Source organism: Macrotis lagotis, chromosome 5, assembly GCF_037893015.1.
Source record: "Macrotis lagotis isolate mMagLag1 chromosome 5, bilby.v1.9.chrom.fasta, whole genome shotgun sequence".
NCBI lineage: Eukaryota > Metazoa > Chordata > Mammalia > Peramelemorphia > Peramelidae > Macrotis > Macrotis lagotis.
The window spans coordinates 214,850,607-214,870,532 of NC_133662.1; the positions used below are offsets into that span (position 1 = coordinate 214,850,607).

General features: G+C 36.2%; 1 protein-coding gene across 4 annotated transcripts in view; it reads right to left on the reverse strand.

Annotated features, from left to right (window-relative positions):
- DRAM2 (DNA damage regulated autophagy modulator 2) overlaps positions 1-19,926 on the reverse strand; it is a 65,036-nt gene that overhangs the window by 35,690 nt on the left and 9,420 nt on the right. For 3 of the 4 annotated variants that reach the window (XM_074188400.1, XM_074188401.1, XM_074188399.1), the window contains 6 exons: positions 15,111-15,178; positions 8,579-8,718; positions 5,200-5,377; positions 4,495-4,577; positions 3,000-3,092; positions 1,378-2,490 (listed from right to left, as the gene is read on the reverse strand). In XM_074188400.1, coding sequence (XP_074044501.1) covers positions 2,383-2,490; positions 3,000-3,092; positions 4,495-4,577; positions 5,200-5,377; positions 8,579-8,718; positions 15,111-15,178 — 670 coding nt within the window. In that variant the 3' untranslated portion in view covers positions 1,378-2,382. Of the gene's footprint in view, positions 1-1,377; positions 2,491-2,999; positions 3,093-4,494; positions 4,578-5,199; positions 5,378-8,578; positions 8,719-15,110; positions 15,179-19,926 lie in introns of those variants that run through there. The other variant, XM_074188402.1, reaches the window with a different exon arrangement.

A 19,926-nucleotide genomic window follows, 5' to 3' on the forward strand; every position in this document is an offset into this window, starting at 1 on the left:
ATGTTTTTAAGCAATAAGTTATAGTGACTCTTAGGTCTTCTCCCTGGATCATAAACAACAGCTCAGATCTTAGGAGCAGAGCAAGAAATATCTTTCTCAAATGCTTTATTACTTTACAATTTGTCCAAACTGAGAACTTAAATGACACTTTTATGATTATTCATGTAGGCCTGAAATATTTCTGAATTTTCTTCAGCTCCATTTGGTATTTTAGTCCTAAGAAAATTTTAAAGTCATCTAAGATTTAAAAATTTCCCTGGGAAGTTCTACAAAATTCTCTGACATACTAAATAAGATACACTAATCCATGAAAAACTCTGCAATAAAAATTTCTTGATAGATTTCTTATCTTTTGATTCTGATTTTTAAAAACTAGCTTCCTTTCAGTGACAAATCTTGTTTAACTACCTAATAAAACCTTGTAAGTAAATAAATCTCTATCTGTCCGATTTTTAAAAATTGAACCTGGACAAAGACTTTTTGAGCCTACAAGAAAATGATGGCCGAGTCTGGGTACCTGGTGTGAAATTTTGCTTAAAGTCATAAGAGGAACAAATTTTGATTCAAAAAGAAGAAATTTTACAACAACTAAAGTTTTTCAAAAAAATGAAATCATTACTTTATAAGGCAGTTTGTCAGTGGAATTATTCAAGCACAAATTGAATGGCTATATGGCATGAAGCTTAAGAAGGGACTTCTAAAACTCTTAGAACTTCAAAATTCTGTGATTTTACAACTGATGGTCACTAATGGTCCAGTTTGCCTTTTGATGAAGTTTAGATAGGCCTAGAATTTTTATTCCTTCTTAATTATGAATGTTAGTTTCATTTGAAGACCTGATATATCCATGCAAAAAATAAAAGATAACTTTATTTCCATAATTTCTCTGGCTTTGCACAATTTCTGTGTATTTATGCCCAAGGGTTCAATAATTTCTCTAGATTGTGTTGCTCAATCTACTCAAAGAAATCTCTCACAGCAGCTAATTCTCTTTTCTCATTTCAAGGTCTTGAAAGCTCAAGACCCTGTATGGACACAGGTATGAAATGAAAAAGTAGAAGAGGAAATGGTTCATAAAATTTGGTGCATCACAACTATTCTCCATCTAATTTTCTTTTCTGTTGGACTTGACTCTTTTTGAAGTCATACATAGTTCTTTAAACAGATTCAAATCATCACTGTTTAAAGATCCTTTTACAAGGTTAATTACTGACTACTTAAAACTTCCTAATTTGGGGGCAGCTGGGTGGCACAGTGGATAGAGCACCGGCTATGGAGTCAGGAGTACCTGAGTTCAAATCCGACCTCAAACAATAACTACCTAGCTGTGGGGCCTTGGGCAAGCCACTTAACCCTATTTGCCTTGCAAAACCCCCCCAAAAAACCCAAAACCTAAAAAAAAAAACCTTCCTAATTTCAAGAGCTCTTCGGTAATGGAAATAGCATATTACAGTGAAAAAATACAGCAAAGCTCTTTGCTTGTAGTAGATATAATCTCTTTGTTCGATAATGTACCCCAGACAAGAGATGAAATTTTCTGAAGCTGCTGAAATATGCAAAGGAGCCAGTACTGACCCTAGGAAAAGTCTAATATTTCATGGCAAACCAAGGCAGTACCCATCTTCATTCAATGCTTTGACAATGGGAACTTAGGGCCAGTGACCTGTAGGCTTTTGCTGGATCCAGGCTAATTACATGTCTTTGCTGGGGCATCAGAGGCTTAAGGAATCTGGTTTCTTTAACTTTATATACTAAAGACATTCCTTAAGCCCATGTACAATTACAATCTATGATTAAAAAAAAACAACTTAATACAGCATGCACTATATCTAACTTTGGTTCTAAAGGAGATAGTGAGCATACTCTAGAAGTTCCCTGAGTATTAGGAGTTCTAGAATACAACACTCTCACACCTATATCAGATATATGAAGTTCCAGACAAAATATTAACTGCAATAATTTGTAAGCTGCAAAAAACCTTTTTCTGCAATATCCCATGAAAAGTGGTTTCTGCAGAATGTTTTGTGCACTTTCAGTTGCTTCCATTTAAGAGGGAAGAATTGCAATGCTATAGATATAGAAGAGAGATTTTATATATGTGTATATATATTTATATACACACATACACACACAGTCCTTTGGTTTTAATTTCCATAATTAAGAAAAAAAGAGTGAATATGCTTTAAATGTCTCTCTGGATAATATCCTTTGAAAATCACTTCTCAAATGGCTTATTACATGTCATTTGAGCCACATTATTAAGCAGTGTCTTGTTAACTGTGATTAAGTGGTTAGAAATCTGAGAGCGTAGTAAGTACTTTTCAGGAACAATTTGCCAATCCCTGAGAATCATAATCATCACAGATACAGTTTTTCCCTTTTTCATGTATCCTTTGAAAGTAGGTGGGTTCGTTCATTGTTAATAAGGCCAGGGGCAGTGTCATAAAGAGTCAGTCCTTGTAAATTAGCTTCTACACGTAAGGAAATTTTCTGCAATACAAAACAGAATTATAAACAGCTGTTAGGTCTTTGAGGATGGCTTCAGTCTGAACTCAATATAGTTGTGAACATCACGGATTCATAAGGAATACAAATGATTATGTGAATAAAATAGTTTTTCTACTTCTAAAGATATCTAAGCAACAAATAGGAACTATGAATTTCTCACTTTTGGAAGTTGTTTTTTTCCCCCAATAATGTCCAAAAAAAAAAGTTGACATTCACTTTTTAAGTTTTGGTGGGGCTGATGCTTATTGTGGAATAAGGCAGGGACAATCATTTTAGAAAACTGTTTTTAATGATTGTGCTTATTACGAACCAAAATGATATTTTCATGAAAAAAAAGTAAAGCCATCTGGGATGCTACTTTTTTGGAAATGTTATTTGCTGTACAACTTTTGAATGGATTAAGCCAATATTGCAAGTCATCTCTATTTAAATTTAAACATATATTTCTACAAAAATTTAATTCAATTATATTTTATGTCAGTCATTCTTACCTGAAAATCACGAATATAAGTCAGGAAAAAACCAAAGAAAGAAAAAGACATGGACCATTCTGCTGCAGTGGTAATCATATGAAGTACATATCCCTTGAATTAGAAAAGAAAAAATGGCTTCAAATTTCAACCTCAAGTTTCAAAGAATGACCTAAAATTCTTAATTATCATTTCTTCCATTTGAAGAGGAAAAATCTCTACTTACAGGCCATAACTAATGTTATTAAATTGGGTGGGGGGGGGGGAAGGGGTAAATAAGAAAAGCCATCCAAAAGTTTCTTTGAACTCATTATTAGGAAGCAAGAGAACTTTCCAGTTTGGCCATTAGGATGCAATTCAATTATCTGGAAAATTACTGGATAATAAATATGGCTAAGATTTTTTCTATACTACTCAGTTTTACAAAATAGCCATGGGAAAAAAATGAAAGTATCAGTCTCACTATTTCATTCATCTCTATGAGCATGTCCAATTCAAATGTAAAGATAGGTAATCAGAGATTATTCTCAAAAGATGGTTGAAAACAAAATCAATTCTGTTCAGTGCTTTACAAAGAATTATTTTTAGCTTTTATGTATGTTCTCCTTTAAGATCCTCCTTCTTCTAAACACTCTGTGCTTTCCCCTCCCAAAAATCAGAGCTATTCCTTAGAGATCAATTGCAAATTAATTCTTCCAGTTTGCTAACTGAAAAAACGAATCTCACTTCAAGGATAAAAATGCATCTTTTAAAAATAAAGAGAATTTTTTTTAGCACACAGTAAAATCCAGGCCAATGTCATAAATTTGATTTATATTCAGGAAAAAGTCTCTGGTGATCACAGAATGAAATTTCAAATGCAGTGAGCTGTTTTGTAGATGTGGGGCATTGATTAGCATGGTATACTGAAAGGGTGTAGTGGCTCCATGGTGAAGACCATGGAGACAAAAAAAAATACAAATCCTGCCCTGCAGAGTGACTATGGGCAATTTATTTCCTCTCCCCTAGCTTTTGTGTCCTCATCTATAAGATGGGAATGATAAAGGAGAAGACCCTACCTAAAAGGAAAAAAAGAGGATGTCTATATAAAATACCATATGGGGCGGCTAGGTGGCATAGTGGATAAAGCACCAGCCTTGGAGTCAGGAGTACCTGGGTTCAAATCTGTTCTCAGACATCTAATAATTACCTAGCCGTGTGGCCTTGGGCAAGCCACTTAACCCCATTTGCCTTGCAAAAACCTAAAACAAACAAACAAATAAATAGATAAATAAAATAACATGCCATATAAATGTGAGGAGGGTCACGTAAAAGGAGGGACAGCTATGCAAAGGCTGTCACCATTCCAGAAAAAATACTTCTGGGCACATATGATATAGTTTGGGAGCATTGCCTTCATCTATTACAGACAGCAAATCATTCCTCCTCCATTGTTTCGATTTCCATAACATGCACCTAAAGTTAATGGTGATGGTCCTAGTTGTTACTAGCATTTTTTCTCATTCCAATCACTTACTTTGTCTTCAGGGTTCCAATGGAGTTTCTGGACTATATCAGAACCAAAATGACCACTGTACAAAAGGGAGGAGCAAGTCAGCACTATAAAGAAACAAGTTAAGAAAGAATCCCATACAAATGAATTATGTTCAAAACTAGATCACTGTGCAAGTTTCAAAGATTGTGTGTGATCCACTGTTGCAAAATCCAAATTTGAAAATTTTCATTAGATGAAAAGGGGGTTAGGCATGGCACCAATCAATTAATAAAAACTAGGTTCAAATTATACATGCACACAGAAGAACAAAGATGACTCCTTAGACTACTAAAAGGAGATAAATAACCCCACTTACTATAAGCTTTTGCTAGACACCTTGTGGATGGAAATTCTGCTTTCCTTTTTTTTTTTTTTTAAAAGAGAACATGGTCAGGATAGCTATTTCCTCTTCCTTTAACTCCACCTCCCCCCTTCCTTCTCTATGCAATTCTGATTTCTGGTTCACTCATGCAGGAGGCTGATGTTTTTGTTTCTTGACCAATTATGAAACTTGCATGTCAAATATTACATCCTGTGTGCAGATTTATCAATCCAAGGATGATCCTTCTTTCATCTACCTTTAATCTTCTCCTAAAGGGAGAACAGCTTCTCTCATGGACTTCTCAAGTTTCACTTCATTTAACTGAGTTATTTCTATTTATAATCCTGGTTTACTGCAAAGGATACTGCTAAAGGCACTCACTCCACACCAGATGACCACCACCAATCGGATCCAGAAGACTTGTTTGCTATGAATTTTAGGCTGCATTTTGTAGGAAAGAATTGTTTGAACAAACATATAAAAGGAACCCAGGCCAAAAGTAAGCACAGCTCCACATATGTGTGCAGCAAAGATTGTTGTTTTCTGGAGGATGAAAAAAGGAATTTAGCTTAGAATACAATTCAAAACATTTTTGAGGGTACTGAGCATAGATTTTCAATTAAGCATTCATTGTTTCAAAAAGCTTTGAAAACTCTATACATAAACAAACTTTCTCAAAGGCTAATCAGAAGTATATGTAATGATTACAGTCAAACCTCATTAAATATTTGGAATTTGTGATAGTGCAAGTGTAGAAAAACTTTCTTCTTAACTGAGTAAAAAGTCTGAAATGATTTCTCAAGGTTTAACTCACACAGAAAAGGAATCCGGTCTAAAAACCAATACCTTCTATAGAGCTCAAAAGATTAAAATCCTTATTTTACACCTTCAATTTGAACTCACTTTCAGAATTTAGGGACTAGAAAGGACCTTATCTAGTCTAATCACCCCTCATTTTCCAGGAAAATGGGGTTATTATCAGTGTAGTTGTAAGATCACATAATGGCAGACCCTGGTCCCATAATTAATTAGTGTTAGGAGACTTTTGATATTTATAGTATATTTTACAGAATGAAGATTCCAACATGAATTAATTTTCAAAATAAATCCATCTTATTTTACTTATCATACCTTAGCTTATTAATGGATAACATGCATAATGACATCTTTTTTATAATTTGGGCCTCTCATACAGTCAAATTATCTTTCCTTCACATTGTTCCAAATTAGTAAGGATCCACTTTACCCTTTTGATGGATTGTACTCCTTAAATAGTAAAAAGTCTAATTCATTCAAATTTCTCTTAGGCTCTTCTTGTTCTACTTTTTAGAAAGAAGGGAAAACCTAGTCAATGTAAAAACAAAAAGTGCTGATAAAAATTCATTTTTAAAAAATGCTCTAATGCCACAATTCAATCTTATTGCTGCAAGGTAGTATTAATAATACCTTTAAACAAGAAGCTAAGTATTGGGTACTTCTGCAGTTTTTTGCCAATAACTGGAGCAGAAAAGAATGTCTAGAGTTAGACAGTAAAACCACTTAATAAAAGTTGCTTGTCAATAGCAGCAGTAGGCATCTGCCATTGCTATAAATCATTCTCAGCAAAAGACAGCAAAGATTCAGTAATAAGGAAAAGAAAAGGAAAGTAAACATCCTTAGGAACTCACACTACAGAGTTGACTATGCCCCCTTGTGGTTACACTGCAAGAAGTGACAAAAGTCAGCCCCTTACATAACACAAAGTCAGGATCATTATAATTTTCCATTTAACAGAAACATATAAGCATAAAACAGCAGCTTTCACAAGTGATGTTTCAAAACATTGTTTCACTTTGCCATTTTAGATGACACAAAACAACAGAAATTTAGAAACACATATGTATGATAATAAATATATATGTATTTAACAAATATTAATGGATGATGATGAAATAAAACATTTTCCATTTAATATAAAAATTCATTTTTCCCTTCAAGGGTCTACTTGATTATGAATTTTCTAAGAAGGCAGAAATATAGTCTTTTCTCCCCCTGAACATTAAATTATTTTTCTAGAAATTTCATATTGTGTTCAGGTAAATTTAATTTCAATTTTTCTAAGTCATAAGTTTTTAAGAAGACAATTAAGTTCTCTCTATTTGTAACAAAATTCCTTTACTGCCTTGGGCTCCAGATTCTTATTTTTAATATAAAATGAGAGTTGAAACTAAAATTTCTCCAAAATCACTTCTACGCAGAGCAAACAGTCCTACTTGCTTGGTCCCTTTAATTCCGTTTCCCCTCACTCTCCAAAAACCCTGTTATTGACAAGGAAGTTTTAAGACTTATTTAAACATAGCTGATTCTTATCTGCATAATGTAAACCCCTTCATGGTTATTGTAATAATACTCAGAATGGTAGGAGATCACTACAGTCAGCTAACCATTTTGATCCTAGAAGAAGATAATAAACTTAATCTTTATTAATGAAATGGATTGGCCAGTCTTCACAGGGTAATGAAAAGGGTGGGCATAAACAGGCTGCAACATTTTATCAAAGATGACTTGCAAGTAAGAAATAGTATAAAACACATTCTCAAGGACATAAATACCTAAGAAGGGGTAGGTCATTCATATAATAAGAATAAAGGATGGCTAGCCTAAATATTTGCACAACCTTTTTATCCTCAACAGATCCTTGATATTCTTGGGGTTTTATGTCCATCACTGATAAGGTGTGAAACTTCTTCCATTTAGTCTTTATAAAGTTCAGAAGTTAAATAGTCTTCATAAGCATGACTGATCACTTTGGTGATATTTTATAAACTTAGCTAGGTTGATCCTTAGACAAAAGACTATCACTAGGCTCGTTTTCAAAGTCTTTTCCTCATAGTAGGATCTGTCAGACTAAGATGCTCATGACTTATAGAACATAAGTAATAAGCTTCAAGAATCCTGGAGGCATTGTTATGCCATGATAAGAGATGAAAGAAGGAGTTCAGTAGAGGTATTGGTATCCACTGAAATTTCAAGTAACCAGAGGAAGCATACTGGATATATTCTCCATGTAGGATTTGTAGAAAGATAAGAACAAGAATTATCCAAGAGGACTAGACTAGACAGGCCATATTAAATGACCATAATGAGTAATCGTAACAATGAGAATATAAATCCAGATCACTCAAGGATCCTGAAGTACAATTCATGAGGCACCAATTCTTGGGGAGAAGGAGGTTAGAAATAAGAATAGAACATTATTTCTAGGTGGTCTAAACATTTTAAAATAATAATAATAACAACAACAACAACAACAACAACAACAACAACAACAATAATAATAATAATGATAATAGATGGAATTTATGTACAGGATGCTTTAAAGGTTGGTGAAGTTCTTTCAATATTGTTTTTCATTTGCTTCACACAATAACTATGAGGTAGATTCTACAGGCATTATTGACCTCTGTTTTGCAGAAGAGGAAACTGAATCTCAAAGGCTAAGTGACTTGGTCACAAAGCTAAAACCAGTTTCAGATACAGTATTTGAGGCCAGTTTTTCCTGTCCTTAAATCCACACTATTCCCTAAATCAAACTAGATTCCTTTATGACCACAGGGGAAACAAAAAGAATGGTCAGGCTGTAATAGGGTTAATCTCCTTAATCTCAGACTTTTTCTATCATAATCTTTAGGAAAACAACCATGCTGGACTTCCAGTAGTGAATTCCATTAGGATTCCTAGAAAATTGTGAACTATCACACAAACCTGGAAGTTTGCCACGATAGAAAGTCCTAAGCAACTAAGTAATCCAAGTGCAAGGCCAGCCTTGTTTAATCTGATGATCCGAGGCTCCTCGGGACTGAGAGCATGAACTTGCTTATAACGAACATATATGGTGGCAACACCTAGAAAGAGAATTCAGAAGTAATAAAGCTTTGAATGACAAAGGAAAAAAAAATCACAAAGTTCATTACTCTCTGGCAACATAAAAGACACTTTTAAAAATAATCTCAAAGAGAAGGCAGCTAGGTGGCACAGTGGATACAGCATCAGCCCTGGAGTCAAGAGGACCTGAATTCAAATCAAGTCTCAGACACATAATAATTGCCTAGCTGTGTGACTTTGGTAAGTCATTTAACCCTACTGCCTTGTAAAAACTAAAAAAAAATCTCAAAGAGGAGAAAAGAGTCAAAGACTATGAGAGCTGTAAGGGTCCTTGGCATTCCTCTGGTCCAGTTGCCATCTCCTCTGAAATATCCTGACAACTCTTACCATAACCATCTTGACCTCTTGGCATTCCATTACGCTTGAATTTCTTGCTCTAGGTCCTATCACTGCTCATGGCTCACCAAACTCAGTTTGAATTACTCTTATCATCTACTTTCTCTGCATCTGCCCTAGTGCTGCTGAACAAAGATAGAGGAATCCACAACTGCGTTAACAGGGTCTACTATGAATTTGTTATGAAATCTCAGCTGGGGTCTTCCTTGGATCCAAGGAAGCTTTCTCTTTCCCCTTGATGGTTCTTCTCTTTGATGCATCATCCCTGACCTTACATGTGGCTCTAGCCCTAGGGCTCTGTCCTGGGCTTTCTGTTCTTACTGTACACTCACTTGATTAGCTTCATTAGTCTTCATTAGCTCTCTTGCCTATCTGCTGGAAGTTGCCGATATCTACAGGTTTTTCTTCCCTCACCTTTGCCTTTTCAAGTCCCAGTTTCTTTTAAGAATCAACTCATGGGCAGCTAGTGGATAGAGCACTGACCCTGGAGTCAGGAGTACCTGAATTCAAATCTGACCTCAGACACTTAATAATTACCTAGCTGTGTGGCCCTGGGCAAGCCACTTAACCCCATCGACTTGCCAAAAAAAAAAAAACCCAAACTAAAAAAAAATCAAAAAAAAATCAACTGATGCTTCAAAGGCCATCCCAATGTTTATTTGGAGTCCTCTTTACATGGATACACACACACACACACACTTACACAACATATTTTCCTAAGAAAATATAAGCTCTTTGAGGGCAGAAATAGTTCCAGTGTTGACTCTGTTTCGCTAGTAACTAATTAAAAAGCTGATGCAAAGTAGTTATTTAATATTTGAATGGTTGACTCACTTGAAGTCCTTTGGTTAAAGATTTTCCTAACTCCCAAGATGGTTCATACATAATATGGGGTCCAGATAGGACAAATTAAATATATGAATAATATTTACCCTTCTCTCCTTGCCTTTCACCTCTCCTCCCCCACATCTTTTGGCTAAACTTCTTCAGTTCCTTTAAGCAGGTTTCCTATGCAATGAGCTTGAGGTCCTTTGAGATCCTGGTTTTCTATCTCTAGGTCTTCATTAACATTTTCAAACTGTGATACATAGAACTGAATACAACAGGTATGACATTAACAGGACATCATACCACAACTATACTATCACCTCTCAAATCTGGACAAGATGCTTCTCTTAATGAAGCCCTAAATCACAAGAGCTATTTTGCAGGAGAATGTAAGCTCCAAAAATGATTCCAAGACATATATCTATCCTAATCTCTCTCTCTTGAGCTGTGGTCACATATTACCAAAACCCTCCTCTCTAGCTTCTAGGCATCTGAAATTCAACATGGACAAAACATAACTCATTTTCCCCTTTTTTAATCTTTCAATTAATGTTGAGAGCACCACCATTCTTCTAGTCACTCAGGCTCACAACCTTAGACTTATCCTTGGTCTTATTATTTCTCAATTCTACATTCACATGTTTTAGATATATTCCCTTTCATCTATTTACACAAAAGTCATCTGGCTGGCACTTTCCTCACCTCTTCCTAGGATAACTGTAATACCTTTCTTCAGATCTTCACTCTACTGCAAGGCTGACTTTAATTTTCTCTTCCTTTATTCTCTTTTCTTTCTAAGATAAGTAAGGTGAAGTGACTTGCCTAGGGTCACATGGATAGCCTAAGGAGGTCCTCCTGACCTGAGGGCCAGTGCTCTGTCACTCAAGCTGCCCCAAAGGCAACTTTTTCTAAAGCACAGATCTCACCTCCAACACATTTGACTCCTCACAGTTCAATGAATTCCAATAGCTTCTTAATTACTTTCAGGATCAGATAAAATCTCCTCAGTCATCATCACAAGATCTTCACCCCTCCCCATCTCTCCAGGCTACAAGCTTTGCTAGCAGCCCTGCCCCTCCTCAGACATGAAGTTCCAGTTCCCCATTCCCTGTCTCCAAGGCTTGCTCTTTCTCTCCACACTTTGCACCTTAATGTCCCTTGCTTCCTTTTCCAAGGCTCAGACGTTATCCTTCAGGATTCTCTTCCATCAGCTCTTCATGTCATTTGTTCAAGCCTAGGTACTGCTGCTGGCCAATCCAAGAGAATCTATGCTCCTGGAGAGCAGGTATTGCTTCAGCACTGCTTTGTGTCCAGGTCATCAGTCCTAACTTGTCACCATCTTTTTGGCCTCCGATTCTCTGACCCAATTATCTATACCTCCTAATTGTGTATCCTCAGTATAACATAAATATGCCATCTATCTCTTTATCTAAGTCACTTTTATTTAAATTACTAATAAAAATGGTCCAGAGCACAGGGTCAAGCACAGATTCCTCCAAACTGACACTCTCAACACTCATCAGATTCTGAATCCAGTATTTATTATATGCTCACTATAAGACATGCACTTATGCTAAGTGCTGGGGATTCAAGTACAAGGAATGAAACAATTACATCTCCCAAAGAACTTACATTCTAATAGGGGAGATAACAAGTACATAAATATATGCACACACACATATCATATGTATAGGCATATATGTGTATATATTTCTATATAACACACACACAGTATAAATAGGAAGTTAATGCAAATAGTTACAAAGTAGGTAAATACAAGGTAGTCGTAGCATGGGAGGGAGATCATGGGAGGTTGGGGGAAATCAGAAAAGGCTTTAAACAGCAGCCTTATAGGAAATTACACTTTAAAGGAAGAAAGGGGAAGTCAAGGTAAAAAAATTCAACACATGTGGGGCGGCCAGTACAAACCCAATGGGGAAAGCTGCAGTTCTGAGTCTGAGGAGCAGACAGAAGGGCAATTTGTATGGCTCAGAGTGTAGGGCATGAAGTAATAGTTAATGAGACTTGAAAAACAATGAGGATGTGGATAGGTTGAATAGGGCTTTAAAAGCTAAACTAAGCAATTTCTATTTTATCCTAAAAGCCATAGAGAAGTCACTGGAGTTGGTTCAAGAGGGGAATCACATGAACAACCTCTGTTTGAGGAAAACCACTTTCAAGATTTGAAACAAGGAGAGCAATTAGGAGGCCATGGTCACAATAGAAGAATGCTGCAGGGTGTGAAAAATAATGAGTTTTGTTTTAGCATATCGAATCTGAGATACTTAAAGGAACAGCCACTTTGAGATATCCATAAGGCAATTGGTGATGTGAGTTTATGTTCAAGAAAGAGACTAGGGATAAATACAAATATCTAGTAATCATCTATGTAGAGCTGATAAATGGATCACCAAGAAAGAAAGAAGAGAAACAAGGGTGAGAACTGGCAAGATCACCAAGTGAGCTTGTAGGATGCATGACACAAGGGGCTTGAGGAGGGGTGAATAGACAGGTGGAAGGTGGGCTAAGAGAAAGCACTTTAGAGAGGGGAGAGTCTTTAGAAGGAGAAGGTGATCAGCAATATCAAATGCTACAGAATGGTCAAGGAGGATCAAGATTGAGAAAATTTCATTCACACTGGGCAATTAAGATCACTGGTAACTCTGGAGAAGATACATTCAGCTGAATGACAGGAGTTAGAAACTAGGTTGCAGGTTAAAGGGTGAGAAAGGAGGAAGTGGAGGAAATGAATGTACAAAAGGCTTTCTCTAAATTGCCACAAAGAGGGGAGGGAGCTAGGACAATAGTTAAAAAGGATAGTGAGATCAAGTAAAGGCTTTTAAAGGATGAGAGAGATAGGGGTGTATTAATATGCAGTAAGGAAAGTGCTAGTAGAAAGGAAATACTAAGATATCTAAAAAGAGAGTAGAAATGATGGAGTAGGGCAATCTGTTGGAGAAATCAGGAGAGGATAGGATTATAAAGTCATGTTGAAAGATTAGCTTTGGCTAAGGAGAAGAGCTATCTCTTCATCTAAGACCAAAGTGAAGGAGGAGAAAGTACAGAGAAATGAATGAGAGGAGATAAGGAAGAGGGGAGAAGGGGAAGTCTCAGGGAATGATCACAATAATTTTTGGTGAAGTATGAGACTGTTAGGATAGGGTACTGGTTATGTACGAAACTGAGAAGGTAGGAAATAGCAGACTGACTGGGAAGAAATAGAACCTTTGTCTTTTTACATTGAAGGTTCAGTTGAAATTACATCATGTGAATTTACAATGGACCTGGTCAATGCAATTTCATAATTTACTTGTCAGAAGCACATGAATAGGAATGAAGGAGGTAAATGGTGGGAATAACAGTGAAGTTTAACTAAGCATGATCAGTGACAAGTCAAAGAGGGGCAAGAGATTCAAAAATGAAGAATAGTGTAAAGTTGAGTTGGTTCACTGTGAGATGTCTTACTGAGGAGAGAAAATAGCTGATGTAGAACTGAGGCAAAGAAAAGAATGGAGATAATGAGGTTAAAAATGATATGTAGACTAGCATGGAAGCAAACTAGGAAGATACAAACATTGGTATGATGGGCATAATACCAACTTCAATAGCCTTTTTTCATAGAGATATAGATGCAATTTTTGGTCATCCAGTCGTGTCAGCCATATCTGGTTCTTAGTGACCCCAAATTGGGTTTTCTTGGCAAAGATACTAAAGTGGTTTTGCCATTTCCTTCTCTAGGACACTTTAGAAATGAGAAACTGAGGCAAACAGGGTTCAATGACTTGCCCAGGGTCACACAGCTAGCAAGTATCTGAGGCCACATTTGAACTCAGAAAGATGAGTCTTCCTGATTTCAGACCCACTGTTCCATTCACTGGAGCCACCTGGCTGACCAAATAGAGCTGTATCTTTAAAAAGTACAAGAACCTAGGAATTTAACAGTAATTTTATGAAGAACTCGTAAGAAAAACTAGGAGTTAAATAAATTACTTTTAAATTAACTTTAGCTTAATGCTAAATTGTTAAAAAAAAAAAAAAGGAAAGAATTTGATCAGTATCCTTAGAGAACTGAATGTTGAGACTTTTCAGGAAATGAGGATATTTGTGTTCATAAAAATAGGTTACAGATGACTTTGGCCATGATCATATTCAGAGATGTCACATTGTAAATAGCTATGTATGACTTTGTTCTATTGTTTGTTACACTGTTATAAAGAATGTAACTAATAACCTCCTTATTTATTTAAATCTAAGAGATCAGATGGGTTAAAATAAAATACAATTACATTTTCCTAAGTGCAAAAAAATACACACACACACACACACACACACACACACACACAGACTCACAAACACATAAATATAGATAGACAGAGATGGGATTAGAGGTAGGCACAAATACTGAAGGAGGTTTCACCAATTTGTGACTGACCCTAAATCATTTACAGGGAACAACTGATTTTCCCTCCATCCTGTTGGAACATATTTCCCTTTATTATTATTGGATGGGATTGAGAGGATTTCTCTTTTCTCTTTATTTGTCCTTGATTTGTGGGGTAAGTCAGGAAGAAATACCTAGGGTCCATACTAAGTATGAAAAACTAGTAATCAGCTGAAATGCTTCTTTGGGTCTGGAAGGGTGAAATGGGAAGAAAATCATGTAAGTTATTATATATGAGGCTATGTTATTCTGCAACCCTGAGAGCTGCCTGAACTACTGCACTAAGCCCTAACAAAGCAATTTCTTTCACATTCTGAAAACACAAATTAAAAAAAAGAATCAACATGTATTTATTTCCAAAAAAAATAATAATTCAATTGAAAAATAATCTGGATAAAATTTGAGGTAATTTTTCACCCATTATAACACAGGTCTGGTGTGACAGTCTAAATGTCTGCCAGTTAATGCCTGGACCAATTAAGTTGGGAGAGGTTCATTACCAGCTGGGCTACAGGTAAATTCTGTGGCAAAGTAACTTTTGAAGATGCTTTAGAAAGTTTCTGAGGAAGTTCAGAGATCTGGGTTGATGTGAGAGTTGATGAAATGGCATATTCTTGAAGTGTGACAAGATGAGCAATTATTTTAGATTTGAATAGGTTTGGCTACTCCTATTTTCAACTATATACTTTAATCAACCAATGGTTACTATTAAATACAGAAGATGTTAAGATCATTGACATTACTTACACAAGACTGCAGCGATATTTAACATTACCCCAAACAAGCATTTTTCTGGAGCCACTGTTCCAGTGTCACTGAAAGAAAAATATCAATATGTTGATATCTGCACCAAAACCCCCCTGTTCATTATTCACACCGAGGAAGAAAGTTAAGTCAGAGACTTTTATTCTACAGAGAAATCCATTTTGACATAATTTTTTCACATGGCTTTCCTTAAAAAGAATATAACAGTATGCTTGGTTTTATATTTTTTTACTTCAATTGTGTGCCTTCCCTTATGATCATGTTATACAAATGCCAGAAAGGAAACCTTTAGGGAGCAAAGAGGAACTGACAACATCATCATCATCATCATCTTCAGTATCTATTAAGCACCTACTGAGGAGAGGACAGGTATCAGACATACCAAAAGTCCAGACCTGGGAACCAGATTAAAATGTAATTGGGAAATATTTAAGAAAACAAATAAAAATATAAAACAACATAAAATATGGTTAAAGTGTGTTTTTCTCTAAGTCAATATGCAGTAGTGGACAGAGATCCAAGTCTTCAGTCTTGAGTTCATATCTAGTGTCAGGTACTTACTAGATAAGTCACTTAACCTTTATTTGCCTCATCTATAAAACAGAGATAGTAAGAGCAGCTCTCATCCATAATGTAGTGAGAATCAAATCTAAAGTACTTAGCACACAGTCCCTGGGACTACTATAAGTGCTATATGAACGCTGGCTATTATTAATATTATTCATGATTATCTTTATTCATGGCTTTGTAGTCCCAGTTTCCTTTGGGATTTGATATTACTGGTATTGAGAAGACTGTGCTTCATTCATCCACATAAAAACAAATAATTAAAAAAAGTATTCTTTCTGGTAACTAAAGATTATATTATTAACCCATTCTCATTTCTGCAGTCCAGGACCAATGATGGTGACACATTACTCAACCCCATCATGCCCCCACATCAGGTGATATGAAGATATAACCTGACTTGTCAGGATAAGGAATGCTTTCTTCACCAGAAAACAGTTTTACTCTACATGATGGTAATGGGAGAAACTAAATTTAAAAATCTGCTTCATTTAACATGAGTTTCTATCCTGAGATCTCTCTCTCTCTCTCTCTCTTTATTGCAAAAAGACTATAACACTTAACTACTTAACTCACATATACTAGAATTCACTAGATCTCCACAATTCTTTGCCTTTTTTTTAAGGTTTTTTGCAAGGCAATGGGGTTAAGGGGCTTGCTCAAGGCCACACAGCTAGGTAATTATTAAGTGTCTGAGGCTGGATTTGAACTCAGGTACTCCTGACTCCAGGGCTGGTGCTCTAGCCACTGCACCACCTAGCCACCCCAATTCTCTGCCTTTTAAGAAAAAAAAAGTCTACTAAAATTTCTACTTTTTTTCAGATTCAGTCACTATGATCAGCCTGATGTTCTAGCATCTTAAGCCAGACATACAGTGTATCTAGAATCCAATCTATTGGGAAAGTTGAAGCTGAGAGATCACATGAGTTTGGGGGTTCTGAAGTTGCAGTAGATGTCTATGCTAAGTCTAAGCATATCTATCTATCTATCTATCTATCTATCTATCTATCTATCTATGGCAAGGCCCTGGGAATAGAGTCACCAGGTTGCCTAAGAAGGGTCAGAAAAACTGAACCGTATAAAGTTTGAATATCAATTGATATCAGGAAGGGGCCTGAGAATGGCTACTGAACTTTTAGTCTGAATGAAACAGAAACATCCCATTTCTGGGGGGGAAAAAATTCTAAATAATCTATATCTAAAACACTGAACTTCCCAAGGACAAACTCAGAATACACTAATTAAGACAGCCAAGAAGCATGCAAGAAGCCAGTCAACATAATGGGAATCACTAAACATTTTCATAAAGAAATCTCAGAAATTATCTGCAATGACAAACTAGCAAAAGTGCTGTAAACAAGTGATGTATGTCTATACAACAAAAATATTCATCCCACAAATATTTGTATCCCCTAGTGGCTAGCAGGGTCTGATCCAGGATGTGCTTAATAAAAATGTGATGATGGCTGAAATAGCCAAAATGTAAGAATGTGACAAGAGGAATGAAAAGTACACAAATAACAGTAATATGAGTAATTTGTGAAGGAGAGGTTCCAGCATACTAATGTGAGCAATTTGAGAAAGAAAAGATCGCTTTCATTTGGGCAGAGGGGTCCTTCAAGGCTCCCTTTATGGAGGAAGCATCATCTGAACTGGACACTGAAGAAAGGCGGATTTCAACAGATGAAGATAAGCATGTGTGTGTAAAAGGACCAGCAACAAGAGTGAGGCGAAGGCAGGACAAGAATGAAAAGACAGAGAGTTGTCCAGTTTGGATTTAATGTGGACTCTATAAAGGAGAATTGTATGAGGTAATGCGTGAGAGTTAAGTTGGAATCAGATTGTGGAAATCCTCAAATACCAGAGTCTGGAGCTTATATCTTATTCAGTGGGAAATAAGATGTCCCCAGAGACGTCTTAATAGAAGAACAACATGACCATAGTGTTAACAGGAAGAGTTGTTAAGCAGTGTGGAAAACTGAGATACTAGAGGCAGGAAAATCACTGAGAAGGCTATTGTGAGAGTATGAGAAAAGATTTTGAACCAGGATGATGTCAGAGGGGGGGTTGGGGGGGGGGGGAAGGCGGTGTGTGTGTGTGCAGAGAAGAGACAAGGGGAAGAGATACATTTAAAACAGAAATGGCAAGATGGGGAAGAAATGAAAATAACTGCAAAATTCAAGTCTTAGTGAATAAGGGAGATGATCATGGTGCTTTTAATAAAAATAAGGAAATTGGGAGAGATGCAGGTTTAGGTAGGGAAGATGATAAGGCCAATTTTAGAAATACTAAGTTTGAGGTATTAAGTCATTCAGAAGATGTATGTATCAGCAGTAAAAAAAATATGGAACTGGAACTGAGGAGGTTATGGGACATGAGACACAGATTTAGAAATCTGTATAAAGGTCATTTCTCATGTCCTGGAAGTAGATATAAACACTTAGAGTGACAGCAGATAGAGAACTTACAATAGAACTTTAGGGACATTTATATTTAAGAGCTGGGAGGAATACCAAGAAGCAACAGAAGACAGTCAATAAATATTTATTAAATACCTTTTTTGGGCCAGGCCCTGTGCTGACTGTTGGTGATACAAAGAAAGACATAAGATATGACTTCCTTCAAGAAGCTCCCAATCTATGAGGGAGAAAACACATAAAAAGAAGCAGAAAAGTGGGGGAAGGGAAGGAAGGTTAACCACCTCAGCCATGATGGGTTTATGTAACCAGGACAGGGAATCTTGCAGGATGATGAATTTCTGAAGATGTTAAAATCGAGAAAAGTAGCCAGGAAAAAATGATGTGAATTCCCTAGGTTCTATCCTTAAGATGAAGAGGATGAGAGGAGCTCTCAGCTGTTTACTGGGAAATTCCAGTAGACTCATCAAGCACTCAATTGACATGTTCCTTTTAGAGTCCATGGTTTTGTTGTTTTGATTCCATACCCAGAGTTAGAGAGAGAAAAGCAGGGAACTAAGGCAACCAGACAGTGGCATCATTGGGAATCTAGGATTGGCTAGACATAATGGTCTCCTGAGCCAACACTACATTGCCCTACTATAGAGATGTGGATCCTTTCCCAAGGGACACCCTTTGGAAATCCATTTCAGAGTATGATTTATCATGGCAGGAGCAGGACTAGGATGAAGCATCAGAGGATCAATGTCACAGGACAATTCTATGAAAATTTTGACCTTGAAGGGTGTACTTCCTCCTCTCAATCCATTTCCATTCTTTATCTGCTAGGTTTCTTACCTCAATCTACAAACATGTTCCCATTTTCCCTATCCTGAAAAAAAGTTTTTATTTTATCCTGACCACCTTCCAGGCTTATTCTATTTTTCTGCTTCCTTTACCTACTTTAACTAATGCATACTCAAAATTCCCTACTTTTTCTTCACCATCCATTTACTCCTAAGTTCTTTGCAATTCAGCTTCTATGACTACCTCTTCTGCCCAAGGCCTCTAATTGACATCTTATGACTAAATCCACTATCATTTGATATTTCTCTTTGTCCTCTTCTCCCTTGTCTTCTGTAATTAAATTAACACTGACAGGAACAAATATCTTTCCCCAGACACCAACCATTCTCTTCTAGATGGCATTAAGAATATTCAATCCTTATACTGAAGAGAGGAAGATCTGAATTCAAATTCAAACTGAGATATCTATTAGCTGTGTGACCCTTGGGAAATCAATTAACATCTATCTGTTTCCCTATCTGTAAAATGAAGATAATAATAATGACTGCCTCCTAGGATTACTGTCAGTGTAAAGTAAGATTCTTGTAAAGCAGTTTGCTTTACAAATTAAGTAAGATTTTTATATAGCTCTTTACTTTGTAAAGCATCATTTAAATGGTAACTATTATATAAATAATATGTATGTCATCATGTATTGTGTTATCTCCCTGTTAGAATTTAAGTTCTTAAGACCATTTCTTTTGTATTCTGAATCTCAAATGCTGCTAAAATTTTTTTCCTCTCATTCCTTCATCTTAGAAGATTAATGGGAAGGATGACTTGCAGTGAGAATATAGGAGATGAGGGAATTCACCAAAGATAGACTCAGTGTTGTCAATAAGGTAAAAGGCAAAGAATCAAGTGGAAAGATCAGCACTGGGATCTGGAGAAGAGAAAAGTGTGGGAGGGATGAAAATATCAACAAGAAGTGAGTCAAGGAAGGATAAATGTACAACAGACAGGGATTAGTAGAAAGCATAAATCTGAAG